The following is an 18562-nucleotide window of genomic DNA, read 5'->3' as shown; positions in this document are numbered from 1 at the left end:
TATGGTTTGTCGGAATGTCATTTAATTCTCTTTTCGGCAAATCCAGGGCACTCGATATTTCCTATATTCTAGCACAAGTCATGTCGAAATTCTCAAAAAAAAATTGGTATGACCTTTGCTAAAAATAAGACATACCGAGCGTCCGGAATTTGCCGGAATGAAAATGAATCGACATTTCGACAAAACATAGGATACTCGAAGGTGTTCCCTGCAAAATCATACACATGTCCAAAGAGACAACCAATGCATGTCCAAATATCATCATACACATGTCTGAGGAGAAAAGGAGGAGGAGGTCGACTTTTAGCTCACTAACTCGGCTGTGGAGGAAGTAGTGGAAGCTCCAGCGACGATCACTCTAGGGAGACACGAGACTACAAAGCCTGCATATTCCAAAGAGTGAAAATTTTAGATCATCAAACCTCATATAGCCTTCTTTGATGACAAAGTGATAATGACATAAAAATAATTAATTTGTCCAATACATCTCTGTACTGAAAAAAATTACCAAAACTTTCTATACCTAAATATTTTTACTAAAAAATTATAAATTTGATACCTAAAAATTTCTCATATAGCATTCCAATACATTTCTATATTGAAAAAGATTTATACCTAAAAATTTTATTACTAAATATCTCTACACCTAATTTTTATTACTAAAAATTTCTATTACTAAATTTTATACCAAAAAAATTCTCATATATCATTCCAATACATTTCTATACCTAAAAATTTCTATTATTACATTATAGAATAAACCTACATTGAAAAACAAAGGGAGGTGGAGGAGGGATGAAGAGAGGGAGGGACGAAGGGAGGGGTGGAAGGGAGGTGGAGGACAGAGGAGGGACGGAGAAGGGAGGAGGAAGGTGGAGGGGGGAGGGAGGGACGTGAAGGGAGAAGGGAGGAGGGAGGTGGAAGGAGGAGGAAGGAGAGAGGAGCTACCTCGATGGAGGAGGAGTAGGAGCGTCGGCGGTGGCGGGCGACGAGCGTGGGTGAGGGCCGATGAGGGGAGAGAGTGGAGAGGGAGAGTGAGGGTGACCCGCAGGAAGAGGATAAGACGGTTTAGCAGCAGCGCATGGCATGGGGCCGCGCTGCTGTTAAACCCATTAGTTGTAGCGCGAGTTGCGAGGCAGCGCTGTTGCTAAGTGGGGACGGGATGTTGGGCCTGGGCTGGCCACATTAACAGCGCAGGTTGTGGACCCGCGTTGCTGCTAAACCCATTACCAGTAGCGCTGGTCGGTGATAGGCGTTGCTAGAGTGGCCAGCACTGGTCAGTGACAAGCGCTGCTATTGTGGCTAGCCCGGGTAGGCACGGTGAGGTCCACATAGTAGTAGCGCCGGTCTGGCAGGCCCGCACTACTGCTACTGCCCACCTGTAGCACCGGTACAAGGGTCACGCTAATGCTAAGTTGCAGTAGCGCTGCCCGTTAACCCCACACTACTGTTAATCTTCTACCTATAAGGTATTTCCTAGTAATGTCGAGTTGTGTTGTGATATTAACGTGGAGTTACTGTTTGTGATCGTGTATGATGCGTGATTGATTAGTATGCGGTTATGAATGGGAGTGTCACACTCACGACTGATGTCTTCCACACACACATGTGTTCAGGAGCAGCACTATGACAGATATGCCATGTTGCAATGATGTGGACCGAAGCAAGCTGGGAGGCACGCAAGCGACGAGAGCGTCGTATATGTTCGTTCTTCTGCCTTGAACATGCCGATTACAAGTGAGGTCTTCTTTTTATTCCTTTCTCTGTTTTCCTTTTCATTCATGTCTCTTTTCTTTCAAGAAATTAAATCACTTGTCTAGATTAGATTAATATTGACACGGCTCATGATAGTAGTAATTCTTGCAGCATGGTCCCGCGAAGTGCTTTCAACACACATGCATTGGATTTTCTATCATCTAATTTTATTTTGACTTTGTGCTCGCTGAAGGACTTGCCCTTTATTATGATCTTGCACCATTGTTTCTCTTCCACGTTTATGTTGCGGCAATTGTTTTTTTTTAATGTTTTCAATTTTTCATAACTCGTATTGTTGATGTTTTTCAACATGAAACATCATCTTGGTGATGCCTCAAATTTTCATGCAAGTATGGAAAGATTTCAGGTTGTGCCCTCTCTTTTCTTTTAATGGGAAGTTGTGCCCTCTTTCAATGCAAGATTGCTATATTGCTGGTATATTTTTATGTGTGATTTACTCGACTCTTCCTATTTTGATGCTTATTTCTTTAACTGGGAATGTAGTATGGAGGACCAAAATGCTTCTTGGGAAAGTACCTGGAGCAAGAACTAAAATGAGTCCCTTATGCTAGGTGTGCAACTCCACTTATATTAAATTACGAGTCTCTCTTCATGACATCTCCAATATTTATCTTTTGGTCCAGTTTTAGTTGCCCGTGATGCTTGGTTTATTTTTGTTTTTTAGTAGTGTATAATTTTTGTTTGTGAACGTTAGGATGATGTATTTTTTCTCCTCCTCTGTGAGTTTATTACTATTTGTCTTATACCTAATGGAATAAATATGAGTTCTTAATTCTTCTTCCACTTGATTATATATGCATCTACCCAGTTGAATGAAATCATGTTCCATCTTCTCAACAATGTCTTGCTTGTGTGAAAATGCTACACATGAGTAACCATGGTTGTGGGGTTTTGGTGTGGCGGTGGCATGTATCAAGAAGACCAAGTGGAGAGAGACCTAGAAGATGGTAAACGTGAGGAGCTGAAAGATGGTGTGGTAATAGAAAAGGGAAGTTGTTGAAAGCTTGAAAGCATTGTATGATTTTCATAAAAGTATTTAAACACATTATTGCATGGGCTTAAAAGTTGAATAAAGAATTTTGTATTTGATATGTAGCTGAAAATGATTCTGGTTTCTCATGCCAGGCAAAGTAAGGCAAATTGTACCAAATTTGAATTATAATGATTAGGCATCCTTCCAATTTTCGTGTTAGTTTTCTTTATATTGTCTTGTTAGCCTTCGTGCCTTACAGTTTGTCCATATAAGTGTAGAAGTACAAAAACATGTAGTGCAATCATGTAAGCGATAGAGGTTTGCAACTGCCAACCCTCTTCCTGATGTGATGCCTCAAGCATTCTTTTCCATCACACCCCTGAAGAAGAGTGATTTAATCGTAAAGAATTTTGACAAAATATCTGATGTCCATGAGGATATTAACAGTTATGTTGACGAAAATACAAAGATGAACCTGGGTGCGCGCGTATCCACGTGAATAGTATATTCATAAAATATACTAGAAAAAATTAAAAATTCTGAAATTTCGCAGTATGAACCTTAGTTGATCATTCTACTCACATGTGAAGTTTCATAATGTATTGACACCCATGGTATTCTTAGTGAAGAAAATATAAATGCGACCATACTCATTAAACAGTGTTTTTTAATATAGCTTCGGTTAGCTTCGACTTTGTCATTTTTGTCCAGATTGCCATAGATGTGATTTCTTCGTGAAACTTTATATGCAAATATACCGGTTCACTATGTATATTAAAAAATAAATATTTTTGATTTTTTTCTAGCTTTTTTTTAATTTAATATTTATAAAAGATGTGTGCGCACCCATGTTCATCAAATCTGCGTCCTTATGTTGAGCACATTTGGTATTGAATCACTACATTATGTATGCCTTGTCGTGGCATTTATCTGGTCCAAAGAAAAATGGTGTGGCTGCAAAACTAGTTACAACAAGACTCTACTTATACTACTCTTTTCGATCATATTGCTTGTCGTCAAATCGTTTGATTCTACTGGTTTCTGCAATTCTGGAACCCAATCAATCTCACGGCCGTCCCAAAGTCTCAACTAGACCCATCGAGCGCGCTTCCTCGCCTGCTCCTCGCCGGGGTAGCCGGCTTCCTCGTCCGCGCTGCGGTACCTGGAGCTGGAGCCCGCGCTCTCGTCGTCGCTGGAGCGGGCAGGCGGCGGAGGGACCGCCGGCTTCATGAAGACCTTGCGGACCACACAGTCCATGTTCGCCTCGGGGCCGGGCCGCGCGCAGCGGAAGGCGGCGCCGCCCTTGTTGAGCCGGTACTCCGCCATCAGCCACGGCGTCCGCGCCCATACCCCGTCGCCGCCGCCCTCGCCGCCCCGCCACGCGACGTAGTACGCGAGGTTGCGCCTGAAGGCGACCGCCTCCCCGCCGGTCCCGCCGCGGTACGCCTTCTCGGGGCCGTACGTGATCCAGCACCCGCCCGGCGCCGGGGCCCTCTCCCCGGCGGGGTGCGCCGCGAAGAAGTAGCCCCACACCTCGCCGTTCTCCCGCCGGTGGCCGCGGCTGAAGGGGAGCGCGTCCGGGGCCGCGGAGAAGACGTCCACGCCCTCCGCCACCAAGCCCGGGGTGAAGTAGCCGCCCAGCGCCTTGGGGGCGAGGTAGTGCTGGATGAGCTCCCGGGCCTTGGGTCTGAACACGTAGCCCAGTGGCAGGTTCGGCACGGGCGGAGGCGCCATTGCCATGACGGGTTGCCCACGGAATCTGCTTAGAAGCCGAGGGGGGAGGTTGGTTGGTTGGATTTGTGGGGAGAAGAAGGTTTCGATCGGTTGGAATGATGTGACGGGAGATTCAGGATTCGGGGGCTGTATTTATAGAGATGTTATCGCGTCATGGCAGGAGAGGTTGTAGAAGCAGAGCACACTGCAAATCATGAACCGGAGATTTCAGATTGACACCAGTTTGGCTTGGCTCGCCAATCCAATTTCCATTTATCAATGGAACGCACAGCTAACGATAATGTTCAGGCTTCAGATCATGCTTAAATCCAGACATACGAATTACTACTGCAGCTTTCGTTTCTACTAACCCGAATTCGCAGCATGCTAACCCAAATCCGCAGCAACATCTTAACCGAAATTCAGGCTTCAGATAATGTTCAGGCTTCAGATCATGCTAACCCAAACTCGCAGCATCTACTAGCGCCTCCCGTGCTACTACTGCAGCTTCTGTTTCTTCTTCTTGTCCTGCCGCTGTGTCAGGTCGCCCTCCGCGCACGCAGCGGCAGCTGGCTGATCGTCCACCTCCATCTCCTCCGCTTCGTCATCCTCGTCCTCGTCCTCATCCTCGTCGTCGCCCTCCTCGTCGCTCAGCGGCTCCTCCACGTCGTTGTACACCTTCCACGCCACCAGGTTCTTGGCGACGGGGTGGAACGCGACGCCGCGGTAGGCCGCGGCGCCCTCGTTGAGGCGGAACTCCTTCATGCGCCACGCCGTCAGCTTGCCGTCCTCGCCGTGGAACGCGAACCGGCACCGGTACCCGAGCACGTCCCCGCCGGCGTCGGCGTACGCCTTCTCCTCGTCGTAGCGCACCCACAGTCCTCCCGGCACGACCCGGGCGTAGCTGCCCGGGCTGCCCGATGCCGCGGCCGCGGGCCGCGTCGTGAAGAAGTGGCCCCAGACCTTGCCGCTGGCGCCCCGGTTGCAGCGGTGGAAGGGGAGCGCCTCCGGGCGGGTGCCGTACACGTCGACGTCGTCGGGGATGACGTCCTTGACCGCGTCGTCGGGGAGGCGGCCGCGGATCGCCTTCGGCGTGAGGTAGGTCCTGATGAGGCAGCGGCCGTTGGGGTCGAAGCGCATGCCTCCGTAGAGCTCCGACATGGACCGCGGCACCGGCGGCCGAGGCAGCGAGGCCTGCTGCTGCTCCCGCTGATTCGCCATGGCGGACGGGTGATTATGAGATCAGGCCAACAGTAGTCGATTTGTTGGTTGTTGCCGGGGGGAGGCCTATTTGTACCAGATTGGAGAAGGCTACTCTGGGCTTTCGGTAGGTCGGTGACTCTGCTGTCTTTTCGAGCTGGGTGTTGGGAGGCGGAAGGATTGTTTGGGTATTCTTCGTTGGATTTGGCTTACCGTCAGATGTTCATTTGTGTTAGTAGTACTAATGTCTTCCAATAATGCTCCCAGTCCTAGTAGTGTTAGTTTATCCTCTTTATTTGGAGCCACAGTATGATTAGAGCCCCTAACCTCTAACTTAAACCAATCACTCAAATTTGCCCCTAATTTTTAGTCGTGCTCAGTTCACCCCTGTTCCGTTTGGTGGTGCTGTACAAATGTGCTTATGTCCCATTTCCGTCTAGTCATAGTCCTTTGACCGTCATGGGAATATTTCGAGGACAATGTTGCCCATCCTTACATGTGGGAGCCAACAAAAACAAAAAAGACAAGACAACATGGGGCTTACAGATGGGACCCACCTAGAAAAAAGCTCTCCCCCTCCCTCTTTCTGTACGTTGTCCGTCGGTGGGTAAAGGTTGGTGCCATGGTGCGTAGCAACTGCTGGGGGGAAGTGCCCTGCGGGTTGAGGTTGATGCCATGATGTGGCCACTGGCGGTTGAGGTAAAGTGTGAGAAGTGTCGGGAAACTTGTGGGTGCTTTAGAGGGCCAAGAAACTCGTCGGCGACTAGCTCCCTTGGCGGCGGCAGGTGGCGCTGGGTAGCATGAGTGAAATAGTAAGCTAACTAAGTAGCAGTATCATTATTAGAAGGTAAGCTTAAGCCGCTTAAAGCCTCCCTAGTAGAATCGCCACTGGTTCCGGTCGAAGTGAGAGAACGTTTCAGTGAGACTCCACCGGTAAGGAGGGGTAAAGGTGTCTAGAGAACGGCTCGTCTGCAGTCAAAGCATTTTGATTGGACAAAAACGACACAAAGGGGTATTTTCATAAGGTCGTTTGACATAACATGGACAAAACTGAGCACAATCAAAAATTAAGTGAATATGTGAGTAGTGGGTTCGAGTTAGAGGCAGAAATGTAAATGTCTGGAAACATAATATATTGGACTCACGCACTTACTAATTCGGGTTAAAAAATTATACATGCATATTAGGAAGTCGTATTACCTATTCCCATCCGCTTCTTTCATCTTCACTTGTTTTTCAAGATTTTTATTAATTTTAATTCTGTCATGATGTGTAAATCATACATTCGATATTGTTCGATCCGTATTACAAGAAAATTTTGATAGATTTCCTATTGTGATTTATACAAGGCAAAAAGGTAACATCATACTTATAAGTTTTTCCTGCCTTGGTGTTGGTTTGGTCAGGTTTGTTAGGATTGTTATAACATCTACGTAGTTCTACAAAATTCTTGTGGTTTTCATTATCCCTTTTTCACATGCATTATCTCTTCCTACAAATATCATAAAAGTACTTGGCCATGGTGGACTAGCACTCTGGCAGGGGTGTGAGAAATGCCCAACATTTGTCTCTTCATCAAGAAGTCCTTGCAGTTAAAAAAGAAAAGTCCTTGCAGCTAAAAAAAAGTCATTGCCTTCTTTCTCTAGCATGCGTCTAACCACACTTTGTTGGGTATTAGTAGAAGATTGACAGAATAGAAGTACAGACGAGTCACTGCGACAAAACAGATCTAAACCTCAAATCTCTAAAAAAATCACAAGGCAAACTCTTTTTTTTTCCAAAACACATGGAACCGCATGGGCAGCACCTGCACAATGAGCTACCCCCCCCCCCCCCCTCCCCAAAATATAAGAACATTAACTATCTGAATCGGCGGTCGACAGTTAATGCTACTATCGCTTCCTTCTCCTGTCATGTATTGTGCCTCCAGGAAACGAAGCTTGATAGTATCGATCAGTTCACGGCTGCTTTCTTGGGGGGGCATAGGCTGCGTAGCTTCGCGCAACGTCTAGCAAATGGCACCAGGGGTGGTATCCTTCTTCTTTGGGATGACCTTTTGGTGGAGATGTCCAGCATCACCATCACCACCTTCTGCCTCTCGGCCATGGTCCGTGTCAGAGACTCGGGCGTGAGCTTCAAGATAACCACCCTTTACGGTCCCACCGACCACTCGCTCAAAGATGTGTTCTTTGCCGAGCTCGTTGGCCAAAAGCCACCCGCTGGTGTGGCTTGGATCGCCTCCGGGGATTTCAACCAGATTTACCGGGCAAGGGATAAAAACAAGAGAAACGTGAACTGTAGCAGTATAAATCGGTTTCGTGCAACTCTTCATAGTTGTGAGCTCAAAGAAATCCACCTCCAGAATAGGAGATTCAGATGGAGCAATGAAGGTCCAACCCTACCCTTTGCAAGCTCGACTCCTTCTTTTGCAATGCGGAGTGGGACACAACATTCAACGACCACGTGTTACATGCGCTCTCCTCGTCCCTCTCCAACCACTGCCCGCTTCTGCTTGCTGAAGATAAGGGGCCAAGGAGGCCTAGGACCTTCAAATTTGAGAACTTTTGGGCTTCTATGCCAGGCTCTATGACGTGGTCCACAAGGCCTGGGCCGAGCCAGTTGAGCATACCGACCCATACATGATCCTTTTCCACAATCTCAAGAAAACGGCGACGCGTCTCACGGAATGGAGTAGAGGCCTCTTATCTGAAGCCAAGATCCACCTCCATGCCGCCCTCTTGGTGATCCTCCGCCTCGACATTGCTCAGGAGGGAGGTTGCTCTCCCCCGGGGAGCGCGACCTTCGAGCTCGGCTTAAGAGAAGGGTCATAAGCTTGGTCACGCTGGAGAAAGCACGTAAAAAGCAGTGTGCTAGAACCGCAAACATTAAGGAAGGGGATGCCAACACCAAATTCTTTCACCGGCGTGTTAACGCGAGGAGGAGGAAAAACTATATTCACCGGATTATGAAGGATCAAGGGTGGGTGACCAAACACAATGCCAAGGAGAAGATAATCCATGACCACTTCTCGCAAGTAATGAAAAGAGGAAGCGGAAGCACGAAGGACTTCAATTGGGAGGAGCTCAATCTGGAGTCGCATGACCTGCATGAGCTTGACGCTCCCCTATCTGAGGCGGAGGTCATCAAGGTGGTTAATAGTATGCCTAGCGACAAGGCACCTGGGCTAGACGGCTTCACCGGCCTCTTCTTCAAAAACTGTTGGCGAATCATCAAGCACGACCTCATGAGGGTGATTCAACGCTTTGACTCCCTCCACACAACAAACCTACACTAGCTCAACTCTGCGAATATTGTGTTGCTTCCCAAGAAGGATGGGGCGGAGAGCATCGTCGACTTTAGGCCCATTAGCCTCATCCATGCATTCGCCAAGATCATCGCAAAGGTACTCACTATCTGGCTTGGCCCGCACATGTCCGCCCTCGTCTCCAACGCTCAAAGTGCGTTCATCAAAGCGTGGAGCATCCACGACAACTTCATGTATGTTAGAAACCTTGCGCGACGCTTGCACAAGAGCAAGACTCCCTCTCTCCTATTCAAGCTGGACATCCGCAAGGCATTTGACTCTATCAAATGGGAGTACTTGCTTGACCTCCTACGGAAGCAAGGTTTCCCAAGCAAATTTCTAGAGTGGATTGCGACTCTGTTGTGCTCCTCATCTTCGAGGATCCTCTTGAATGGGGTAGCTGGTACCCCCATCAAGCATGGTTAGGGACTACGGCAAGGGGACCCCGTCTCTCCCCTCCTTTTTGTGATAGCTATTGACCCATTGAAGCAAATCCTTGATGTGGCGACAAGGAAGGGCCTTCTTCACAAGGTCCGAGGGAGAGGGGTCATGGTGCGAACCTCTCTCTATGCGGATGATGCGGCTGTGGTTGTAGCGCCGATCAAAAGAGATGTGGACAACCTTGCGGCCATTCTGTGAGGTTTTGGTGAAGTCACCGGCCTTCGCACCAACTTCCATAAGAGCTCAATGGTCCCCATTCGGTGCGGCAACCTTGACTTGGGCCACATCACGCAAGGGCTACCGGCTGTCAGGGCTTCCTTTCCGCTCCGCTACCTAGGACTCCCGCTATCTGTGTGGAAGTTGAAGCTCGCCGACCTACAATTTCTTGTTGATAAAGTGGCAAGTAGACTGACTACATATGACGGCCAAAACATCACCACCATTGGCCGCGCGGCCCTTGTTAAGTCGGTCCTCGCTTCCCAAGTGATCTACTTCATTACGCCACTTGTCATACAACCCACCATTCTGCAAAACATCGACAAGCTTGAGCGGGCCTTCCTATGGTCGGGGTCGGATACGACGGATATGACATCTGGGGCAAAGTGCAAGGTCAATTGGGATGTTGTCAGTCGGACGCTCACCTATGGTGGACTCTGGGTCCTCAACACCAACAAGTTCGCACGGGCTTTGCGTTTGCGGTGGCCTTGGTACGAGTGGAAGGAGCCCACAAAGTTGTGGGTTAGGAGTGGGAACCCGTGCGATGAGGAGGACCTCAACTTTTCTACGCCTGTACCACCATCACGGTTGGGAACGGTGCGAAGACTCCATTTTGGGACTCCCCTTGGCTCCTTGGTCGCAAGCCCAAAGATATTGCTCCGCTCATTTACGAGACTTCCTCCCGGAAGCACTGGAAGGTACGGGAGGCCCTCAAGGACAACGCGTGGATCCTCAAAATCAGACCGCCCGCATCGATTTCCATCGAGCATGTTGCACAATTCTTCACCCTTTGGATGCTACTGCACGAGGTGCACCTGGATGAGCTCACTGAGGACGACATCCTATTGAAGCACACGGAATCTGGGCACTACTCCGCGGCCTCCGCTTACAGGGCACAATTTTTGGGCTTGGTCCTCTCCCCCATGGACCAAATGGTCTGAAAGGCTTGGGTCCCACCAAAAGTCAAGTTCTTTGCTTGGCTCGCGCTTCAGGATAGGATCTGGACTGCAGACAGATTGGAGAAGCGAGGATGGCCAAACTGTGGCCCCTGCCCCTTGTGCCAACGGGTGTAGGAATGTGACCCGCATCTTTTCTTCAGATGCCGCTTCACTCTCAGGCTTTGAAACATGGCTATTTAGAAATTTCGCATCACGAGCACCACCAACAGAAAAGCAAAGGCATCGATTACCATGCTAGTGTCATGGGTCATCTGGAATGAGCGCAACGCAAGAGTGCTCAGGCAAAAGAGCGCACCTCCACAAATCTTGCTCAACATCATTGAAGATGAGGGAAACCTTTGGATCAAAGCTGGAGCAAAGAAACTAGGGTCTTTTTTATTGCGAGAATAATTGTCATGCCGTAACTTGGGTGTGTGTTGTAACAAACTCTCTCTCCTCCTTATTTAATATATGAGGCAAATCTTTTGCCTCCGTTTTTTAAAAGAAAAATAGTGTCAAAAACGTTCTTATATTTTGGGACAGAGGGAGTAAATCCGAACCTTCAGGGTGATTTTGCAAGCAATCTAGAAGTTGCCTTTTTCGAGAAAAACGCAAGCTGGAAGTCCAGACATAGAAAACTCGCACTGGTAGCAAAATTTTACAACTTCCAAGTTCACACATGACAAGGGTCAACTACAAACCAAGATAAGAAAAGTACGTAGCTGCGTTCATTACTTTAGATAGATAGGAGTAGTTCGCAGTATCAGATATCCATCGACTGGGGGGTCGACAAAGCATTCTTCTTCTTCTTCTTCCTTTTCTTGTCCTTCCTAGATTTCTTCCCGCTCTTTGCAGACTCATCGTCTTTCACGGAAGAAGGCGGTTGTGTTGATACCAGATGCTGATGAATTGCAGCCAATGGGTCTAGCTGGAACTGAGGGTTGTTCAGTACAGCATTCAGTTGAGCAGACTCTCGTTGCCTGAAAAACAAAGGTGCTGAAATTGTGTTGAAAAAGAAAACAAAGAACAAGATTGGGGGATGGAGATTTCAAGTGAGGAATTACACTAAAGCCTGCTTTGACTTGCGGTTGAGCTTTACTTCCGTCTGCTGCTGCGAGCCAGCTGTTTGTGGAAGGAACTCAGAAAGTGCTGACAAATCATATGCTTTCAGTTTCAGTTTCTTCTGACGGCTCCTCTGTTTCTTTTTCTACAGACAGGAAACTCAAAATGAACTACTGAGTATAACAACTGCATGTGAATATCTTTGTATCGGTTCAGTTGCAGCATATAGGGTGCCCATTGGCCAACAGTAACAAAAACAAGACAGTGCCAGTAGACAGCTAGAGGCAAGCTGTGTTGGGTATATTGAAAATAATAAAAACAAGACAAACAAATAAACAACCAGTAGTGTGAGGCTAATTTGGAAAGGCAAAACGCATCCTTTTAACACCTACAAACACATTTGTTTGATAGACAGGCAATTTGCAACCTGTAACTAGCTAAATGCATCAAATGGTGCCACAATATTCATGACGCTAAGGACACAATGGCATCAGATTATTATTTTTTACCAATGACGAAATTTCAGAGGCAGATTAGTAGTCGAGACTCAAACCATTTAAGGTAGTGGCCTTATTTTTTATTTTTTGTAGCAGAACACCACCAGCAGAAACTGTGGAAAAAAGACCTTCATATTTGCGACCAAGGAGTAATCCTTATCCGCCTAGCCTTGATTACTCAATTCGTTACAACTTAGAACTTAGTACCTAGACAAGCTAGATCGATGTAGATAACTTTTCTTTGTTTTGCGAATGGCCCAGCTTGGCATAACGTGTGGCTTCGCTATGTTTATAGCCTGCCTCGTGGCTTGGTTTTCATGACTGGCACACATGATAGTGTTTGTCTTGCTGACACACTCTCCATGTAGTTATTAGTGGCTTATGCTAAAATAGCATGAAATTAAGTGACCTCTTCCTCGATGATCAAGTGACAAAACTGGAGAAAACTAGCCTAATTAACATTCCACGTCTGAATGACCCTCAATACAAAATGTGCTCAATTGTCATTCCACACACTGGCTGGCACGTGTAACTCTTAGTATTAGCTTGTCAAAGAGGGCATGCAAGAAGTCTCTTGGGATGAAATTGTGCGTACACATGGTAGTGAATCCAATTACCCTGGTTCGGAGGACTTCCACACCTAATTTAAAAGGTTAGGGTGATAGCTTAGACAAGTTACCTTTGATCATGCTGAATCACGGCATTCACAAAACTATTTTGTTCGCCAAACATGCATGAAAGTTAGTTATACTTGGGTAGTGAGCCTATTGTCATTTATTATCAGTTTCCACATATATGAGCTACTATCCTTTATTATATCCTATCTTACCAAGACATAGGTGGAGCCTATTTCCCCCCTGCAAGAGTTTTCTATCTAGAGTTTAATCAACTTCTAGATTTAATTTAATTTGTGAGCCTGACATGATATCCACCTGGTACACCGATTTATGATTCAATACTCTTACTTAACTTGGTTCCACGAGCGGTCCCTGTTTCACGTTCTTATGAGCCAGACATGGATGAGAGGTTTGTTTTATTTTTGTTTTAAGTGAACCATCAAAGGAACAAACAAATTTATAATATTGCACATTTGCAAAATCCGACCAAAAGGAATGATATACTAATGGAGGGCAGAATTAGAAGCATCTTTGTACCTTACTGATAGCCTTTTTGGCCTGTAGGGAGGTAACCGCATCTTTCACTTCTGGAATGACAAGCAAAGAGTCCAATGAGTTACAATGCAAGTTGAGGCAAGCAAAACAAGCCATATTATGTTGTAATATTAGTCAAGGTGGATGCATAGAACAAGCAAAATGCAATAAATACATGAAATAAAATTAATCATCAATCATAATTCATAATGAATAGTGTGTACAGTACAAAATCTCTATTCTCCTTTCCATTTTATTATACAGTTAGAAAAATGAACACACAAGAAAACACAACAATATGTACAAAAGAACAGATTATATTATGAGTAACTTACATTTTGGACCAGTTTTTATTATAGTAGTTGTAATTTGCACCATGTATGTCCAAATATAGCACTATACACAACCAGTTGGGTCACATAATGTTGCACTTTGCACCAGGTTTTGACAGTTCATAAAAAATGACCCGGTTCCCTGACTTGGGCCCATTTGTCAGGTACCATGTCAACATGCCATGGATTCTCGACACGACACCCATGAGTGGTCCTTTACATTTGACCATTTTGCCTCGACTCATGAGGTTCCGAATTGTCATACTTCCATGTCAATGAATCAGGTTCATTAAAATCATTGTAACGCAAACCATAAACCACCTCCTAGGAGGCATGTAACTTTTACCTTCCCTTTTCAATGAAAAGAAACGCAAAGTCTTCGCGTTTTATTGAAAAATGAATCAGGTTCAGTTTTCTGTGAACCATCATAACCTGGTGCAAAGTGCAATGCTATGTTACCCCTACTGGTGCGAAAACGTGAATTCCTGCATTTAGACATACATGGTCCCAACTGCAACTGCTGTAATAAAATCTGGTTTTAAGTATAGTATCACCGAACACGACACATGTGCATGCTTTTGCATTACCAGACTTACGGTAAGACAACAAGCACATAAACGAGGAGGGTCTTTTTAATTTTATGGATGAATATGATTCACAGATATCAAGGAAACTAGAAGTAAGTTTTCCCTGTTTGGATCCACTGACCACCTTGCCCACATAAGCAGATGAGCAATAGATAGCAATAGATCAGGAATCAGGGTTAGCATTGCTAGGTGTTTGATTCTTTTACAGAGAAATATAGCAAATTATTAATTGCTTAAATTATCTTCTATGGGTCCTACCAGAATGATTTTATAACAATGAGAATGTTCTCTTTAAGAATAGCACAGAAGTCATATGGTTACAGACAATTACCATCACCTTGAGTATTTTAAAACTGCATGGCTCAACACACAACAATGTATAATATAGAATAAGTACATGTTCACAAGAACAATACAACAAAACCCTACCAAGCAGGAGGAACACATGGAAGAAAAATTGTGGCCCTCAACAGGAAGGTTACACTTACTTGTATAGAAGCTGAGCTTCTTCTCTAGCTTTTTCTTAGAGTTGAGCTCCTGCTTCTTAGACCCACTCCTGCATACATTTAAATTTTCAATGATAAGGAGCCTTCAGGAGGAGACAGCAATCAAATCCACAAAACAATCACAAGAATTTGAGACAAAATTATTTCACTCCAAGAAAGGGTTCAGATGAATAACAGTGGATGAGCGCATTAGAGCAAATGCTACTGGATCAGCAACGGTAGCTCCCAAATCCTGCTACTGATTTTCATCTTTCTAGTCACCAGTTATCACCAAATACACTTTTAATCTTATTATCGCTACACTACCTGTAATAGATGGTTCTTTGGCACCAAAATGCATTAATAAGCGATAGATACCCAGAAATCATGATGCAAGGGGCTGGCGGGGAGGTGACAATCGCCAGTCGGAGATCGCAGAGGTGCGTGGTGGCAGCGAGCGTGCAAAGTCAGACTAGGGCAAAGTTGGCAGCAACCATGAAGGGAACGAGGCACGGTGGCAAGCATGCTGACAATCTATTTTCGACATGGCAAAGAGAAAAAACAGAACATGCATTGCAGGACTGCTCAGTCGATGCTGCCGTTGTTCTGCCGGTGCCACCAACTGGCGGTCGTGAAATCGGGCATGGCACAGCAGTGGTTTATCGGAGGGAGCCAGTTCTATTAGTTTGTTTGGTTGGCAAATGGTTATCCACGATACAGGCCTGAATGCAGCGGTAGGATGGCGGCGTATTGGCGTGGTAACTCCATGAGCTAGTGAGCTTAGCCAACTTGGGCCTCATTCCACCTATCGCTAGGGCTAGCCACACATCACTTATTCAAAATGCATAATCTGGTCCATGGTAAGGTTCAGACATCAATCAAGAGCATGCTATATTTGACAGAAAAAGAGGCACCGCCATGATGTGCCATCTACTCTTATCATTAAGATTACTTCGGCCACTATAAATCTTAATATTTCTTCATCGGGGATAACTGGCACAAAATGATGCCCCTACTTTACTCCTTCAGTATGACAATGGCCACGAGAGAACTATCCATTTTGATGGCAGAATGCACCCATGGTATCCTTTTTCTTTGAATGATATACAGCAAATGTATAGACGCACCTTTCTGAGGCCATGGTGGAGTGGAGTTCGGGAAACCGAGTGGGATGGGAAGTATGGGCGCGAGGGAGAACCCGCGATGGTGTCAGCAGCCTGGGGCGTCGCAGGAGGGGCGGCGTCGTTGGAGGTCGCGCGGCGGCGTTCGAGGAGGAGGTCCCGCGGGGCACTGGGGGTGCGGCGGAGTTGGAGGAATATCCGGGCGGCGGCGTCGACAGAAGAACGCCGAGCGGTGGCGTTCGAAGAAGAGATCGCGGCGGGCACTGGAGGCGATGCGGGTTGCGGGAGGGGTCCGGGCAGGGAGGAGCACGCGCGGCGGCGCTCAAGGAGGATGTGGCACGGGGGCAACTCGTGCAGTCGTGCTCGAGGCTTGTGGGATGTGTGACCTGGTCCGGGCCTCCGGGGTGGTGGGCTTCTTTTGGGTATTTGGATGTGCGCTCAAGGGCCTGATTACTGAGGATTGGGCTTCGTGGACAAGTCTGGCTCCATTTGTCCGCTCGGGAATCTCATTTCTACCTATTTTCATGCATGATAGGAGTAGGGATGAAAATGGAGCGAAAATGGACAAAATTGGATGCTATCACATTTGTCTTTATTTATTTTTGCGGAAGCAGAAATGAATACAGAAACCCCGAAAAAAAATATGAAAACAAATACTACTGAAAATGGACACAGAACGAAAACAAAAGTAGGCATTAAAACAAAAGTAGGCATTGACCGGAACTTAGAAACACCTTGAATCATAGAGAAATACACACAAAAACATAAATTTAGTGAATAGATAATAAGGCTACAAAATAATATCATAAATGTTAGCTACTTAGCGTAGTATTGTACTCCCTCCGTTCGGAATTACTTGTCACAAAAACGGATAAAAATGGATGTATCTGCAACTAAAATACATCTAGATACATTCATTTCTTGGATGAGTAATTCCGAACAAAGAGAGTAGTAGTATTGGATAATTGCGTATAGGGCCAAACTGAATATATGTGTTATAGTAGAAGTTAAGCCTCAAATGATCCATTCTACTCATTGTGTCATTGTGTGTTGTTTGATGGTTGGGCAACAAAACAGCCATGGGTCTAACTCAAAACGAAAATTCCATATTCACGAAAACGGAAAGTTCCGTTTCCACCGGAAAACACCATTTCATTTTTGCTTTTGTTTTCGCATAAAAATTTCCATTTCCATTTTCATTTTGCAAATTTCCATTTCTATTTTCATATTTTCTCTTCATTTCCATTTTGCCCCGAAAAAGCGGAAAGTTTCGCATTCCATTTTCATCCCTAGATAGGAGTAGATCATAGAGATGATACGCTGGCTCAGTCTCTCAAAGGTTGTGCGTGTATGTGTTTATAGAGGTGAGTATATGCGCGTATAGCACTTGAGTTTGTACTATGTTAAAAAAATACAAATAGAATACAATGATGAAAATAGCACACAACCATGCAGAAAAAAAAAGTTCAAACTTAGAAGTACATAAGTCAAACATAAAATAATACGACATCACCAATGGTTTTCAACATGTATATACATATGCTTCACAAAATCATTGATTAGTCGCACGTGCGCATACTGATCTAGAAGTTGTCCATACATAGTTTACAACATGTGTTGCATCTTATTCAGGGAGGTGGACATGTATAGACGGTGGTTGAAGCATGTTTGACACGGATCTCGGTCGGATCCGGCGGCCTAGGGAGAATGTGTTAGGGGGGGAGGGGGGGAGGTGTGGGTTGCAACTCCGTCATCCAGATCAAGGGCGTGCACAGCGATACGGCATCGTCTTCTATGTAGAGGAGCTCGACGTTGGTGAAAGGGAAGGATGGAGACATTAACTCCCCCTCATCTAGACGTCCGCTGGGTAGAGAAGGGGGAGAGGATGGAAGGGGATGGGAGGTGTTGCCAACACCGGGGAGTCGATGGGGGAAAGGGACGACGCGTCTCTACGGTATCAGAGGGCGTATCTGATGGGATTTACTTGGCGTTGAGAAAAAAATGAGCCACTTTTTGCATTACCGGTGGCATTGGTGGTAAATGTTGACAACTCGGGAGCAATTACAATGATGAATGGGCAGGAACAATCCTCCTTTTAATATTAGGGCCGTCCTAGGTGCTGGCAGGTTGAAGGAGTGAAAAAGATCAACCGCCTCCCCTATCTTCTGATTGAGACAAAGAGAGCCATTTGATGTCCCCCACGTGAGCCAACTGAATTGCAGCAAGTAAGTTCTTGCGCATATATCTCTTCGGCAGCAAACTTGTTGCAAAAAGCCTTTTTCCATTCCAATCTCTGCAACAAGAGCCTTGTTGGCTCGGGCTTCTGCAACAAGAGCCTTCTTGCAAATCTTTTCTGAAGCTTTTTGTTTCTTTTTCTCTATTGCCCATCATTGTAACATAGGTCATGTTGCAGAATCATTTTGCGATAAAGGCCGTGTTGTATGAACTTTTTGCAACCAAGGCCCCGTTGTGGATTTTGTTTTGCAATAGAGAAAAATGATGGAGATGTGCCTAAGGTCACACAAGGCGCGCGTCGGCCGACACCCCGTGCTGGATCAGCCGGGCGAAGGGAATCATTTCCCTTAATATTAGGTAAAGATTTGTTTAATTCAAAATTGTGGACAATTTTCATTGGAAATGTATTTTTTCCTTTTTGTTGGTGGGAAGTTGATACTAAAAATTCACAAGTAGAATCATCACATCAGTGATGAACATGAACAAAAGTTGAAACTTTGCTAGCTTGGCTAGTGTCTACCAAGTTATTTG

The 18562-nt window shown here is 45.8% G+C and overlaps 2 protein-coding genes across 2 annotated transcripts; both read right to left on the bottom strand.

Annotated features, from left to right (window-relative positions):
• Nucleotides 1–3609: 3609 nt before the first annotated feature.
• LOC123041528 (NAC transcription factor 56) lies at nt 3610–4650 on the bottom strand. Its single transcript, XM_044464125.1, has one exon. The coding sequence runs from the start codon at nt 4487–4489 to the stop codon at nt 3839–3841; it is 651 nt and encodes a 216-aa protein (XP_044320060.1). The 5' UTR covers nt 4490–4650; the 3' UTR covers nt 3610–3838.
• A 6528-nt stretch (nt 4651–11178) lies between these two features.
• On the bottom strand, nt 11179–16169 carry LOC123045742 (uncharacterized). Its single transcript, XM_044468916.1, has 5 exons — nt 15803–16169; nt 14679–14746; nt 13275–13324; nt 11626–11768; nt 11179–11541 (listed from the first exon to the last, which is right to left on the bottom strand). The coding sequence occupies exons 1-5, from the start codon at nt 15814–15816 to the stop codon at nt 11325–11327; spliced, it is 492 nt and encodes a 163-aa protein (XP_044324851.1). The 5' UTR covers nt 15817–16169; the 3' UTR covers nt 11179–11324.
• Between the last annotated feature and the right edge of the window lie 2393 nt (nt 16170–18562).

The sequence above is a fragment of the Triticum aestivum genome, chromosome 2B (genome assembly GCF_018294505.1).
Source record: "Triticum aestivum cultivar Chinese Spring chromosome 2B, IWGSC CS RefSeq v2.1, whole genome shotgun sequence".
Classification (NCBI taxonomy): domain Eukaryota; kingdom Viridiplantae; phylum Streptophyta; class Magnoliopsida; order Poales; family Poaceae; genus Triticum; species Triticum aestivum.
The sequence above is the reverse complement of the archived record's forward strand: the minus strand, read 5'-3'. Positions and strand labels throughout refer to the sequence as shown.

Coding starts and splice junctions, on each gene's coding strand:
- LOC123041528 (XM_044464125.1), bottom strand. CDS start 4,489: ATGGCAATGGCGCCTCCGCCCGTGCCGAACCTGCCACTGGGCTACGTG.
- LOC123045742 (XM_044468916.1), bottom strand. Junction 11,769..13,274: donor CCAAAAAGGCTATCAGTAAG/GTACAAAGATGC, acceptor TCCTGTCTGTAG/AAAAAGAAACAGAGGAGCCG. Junction 11,542..11,625: donor AAGTCAAAGCAGGCTTTAGT/GTAATTCCTCAC, acceptor TTTGTTTTTCAG/GCAACGAGAGTCTGCTCAAC.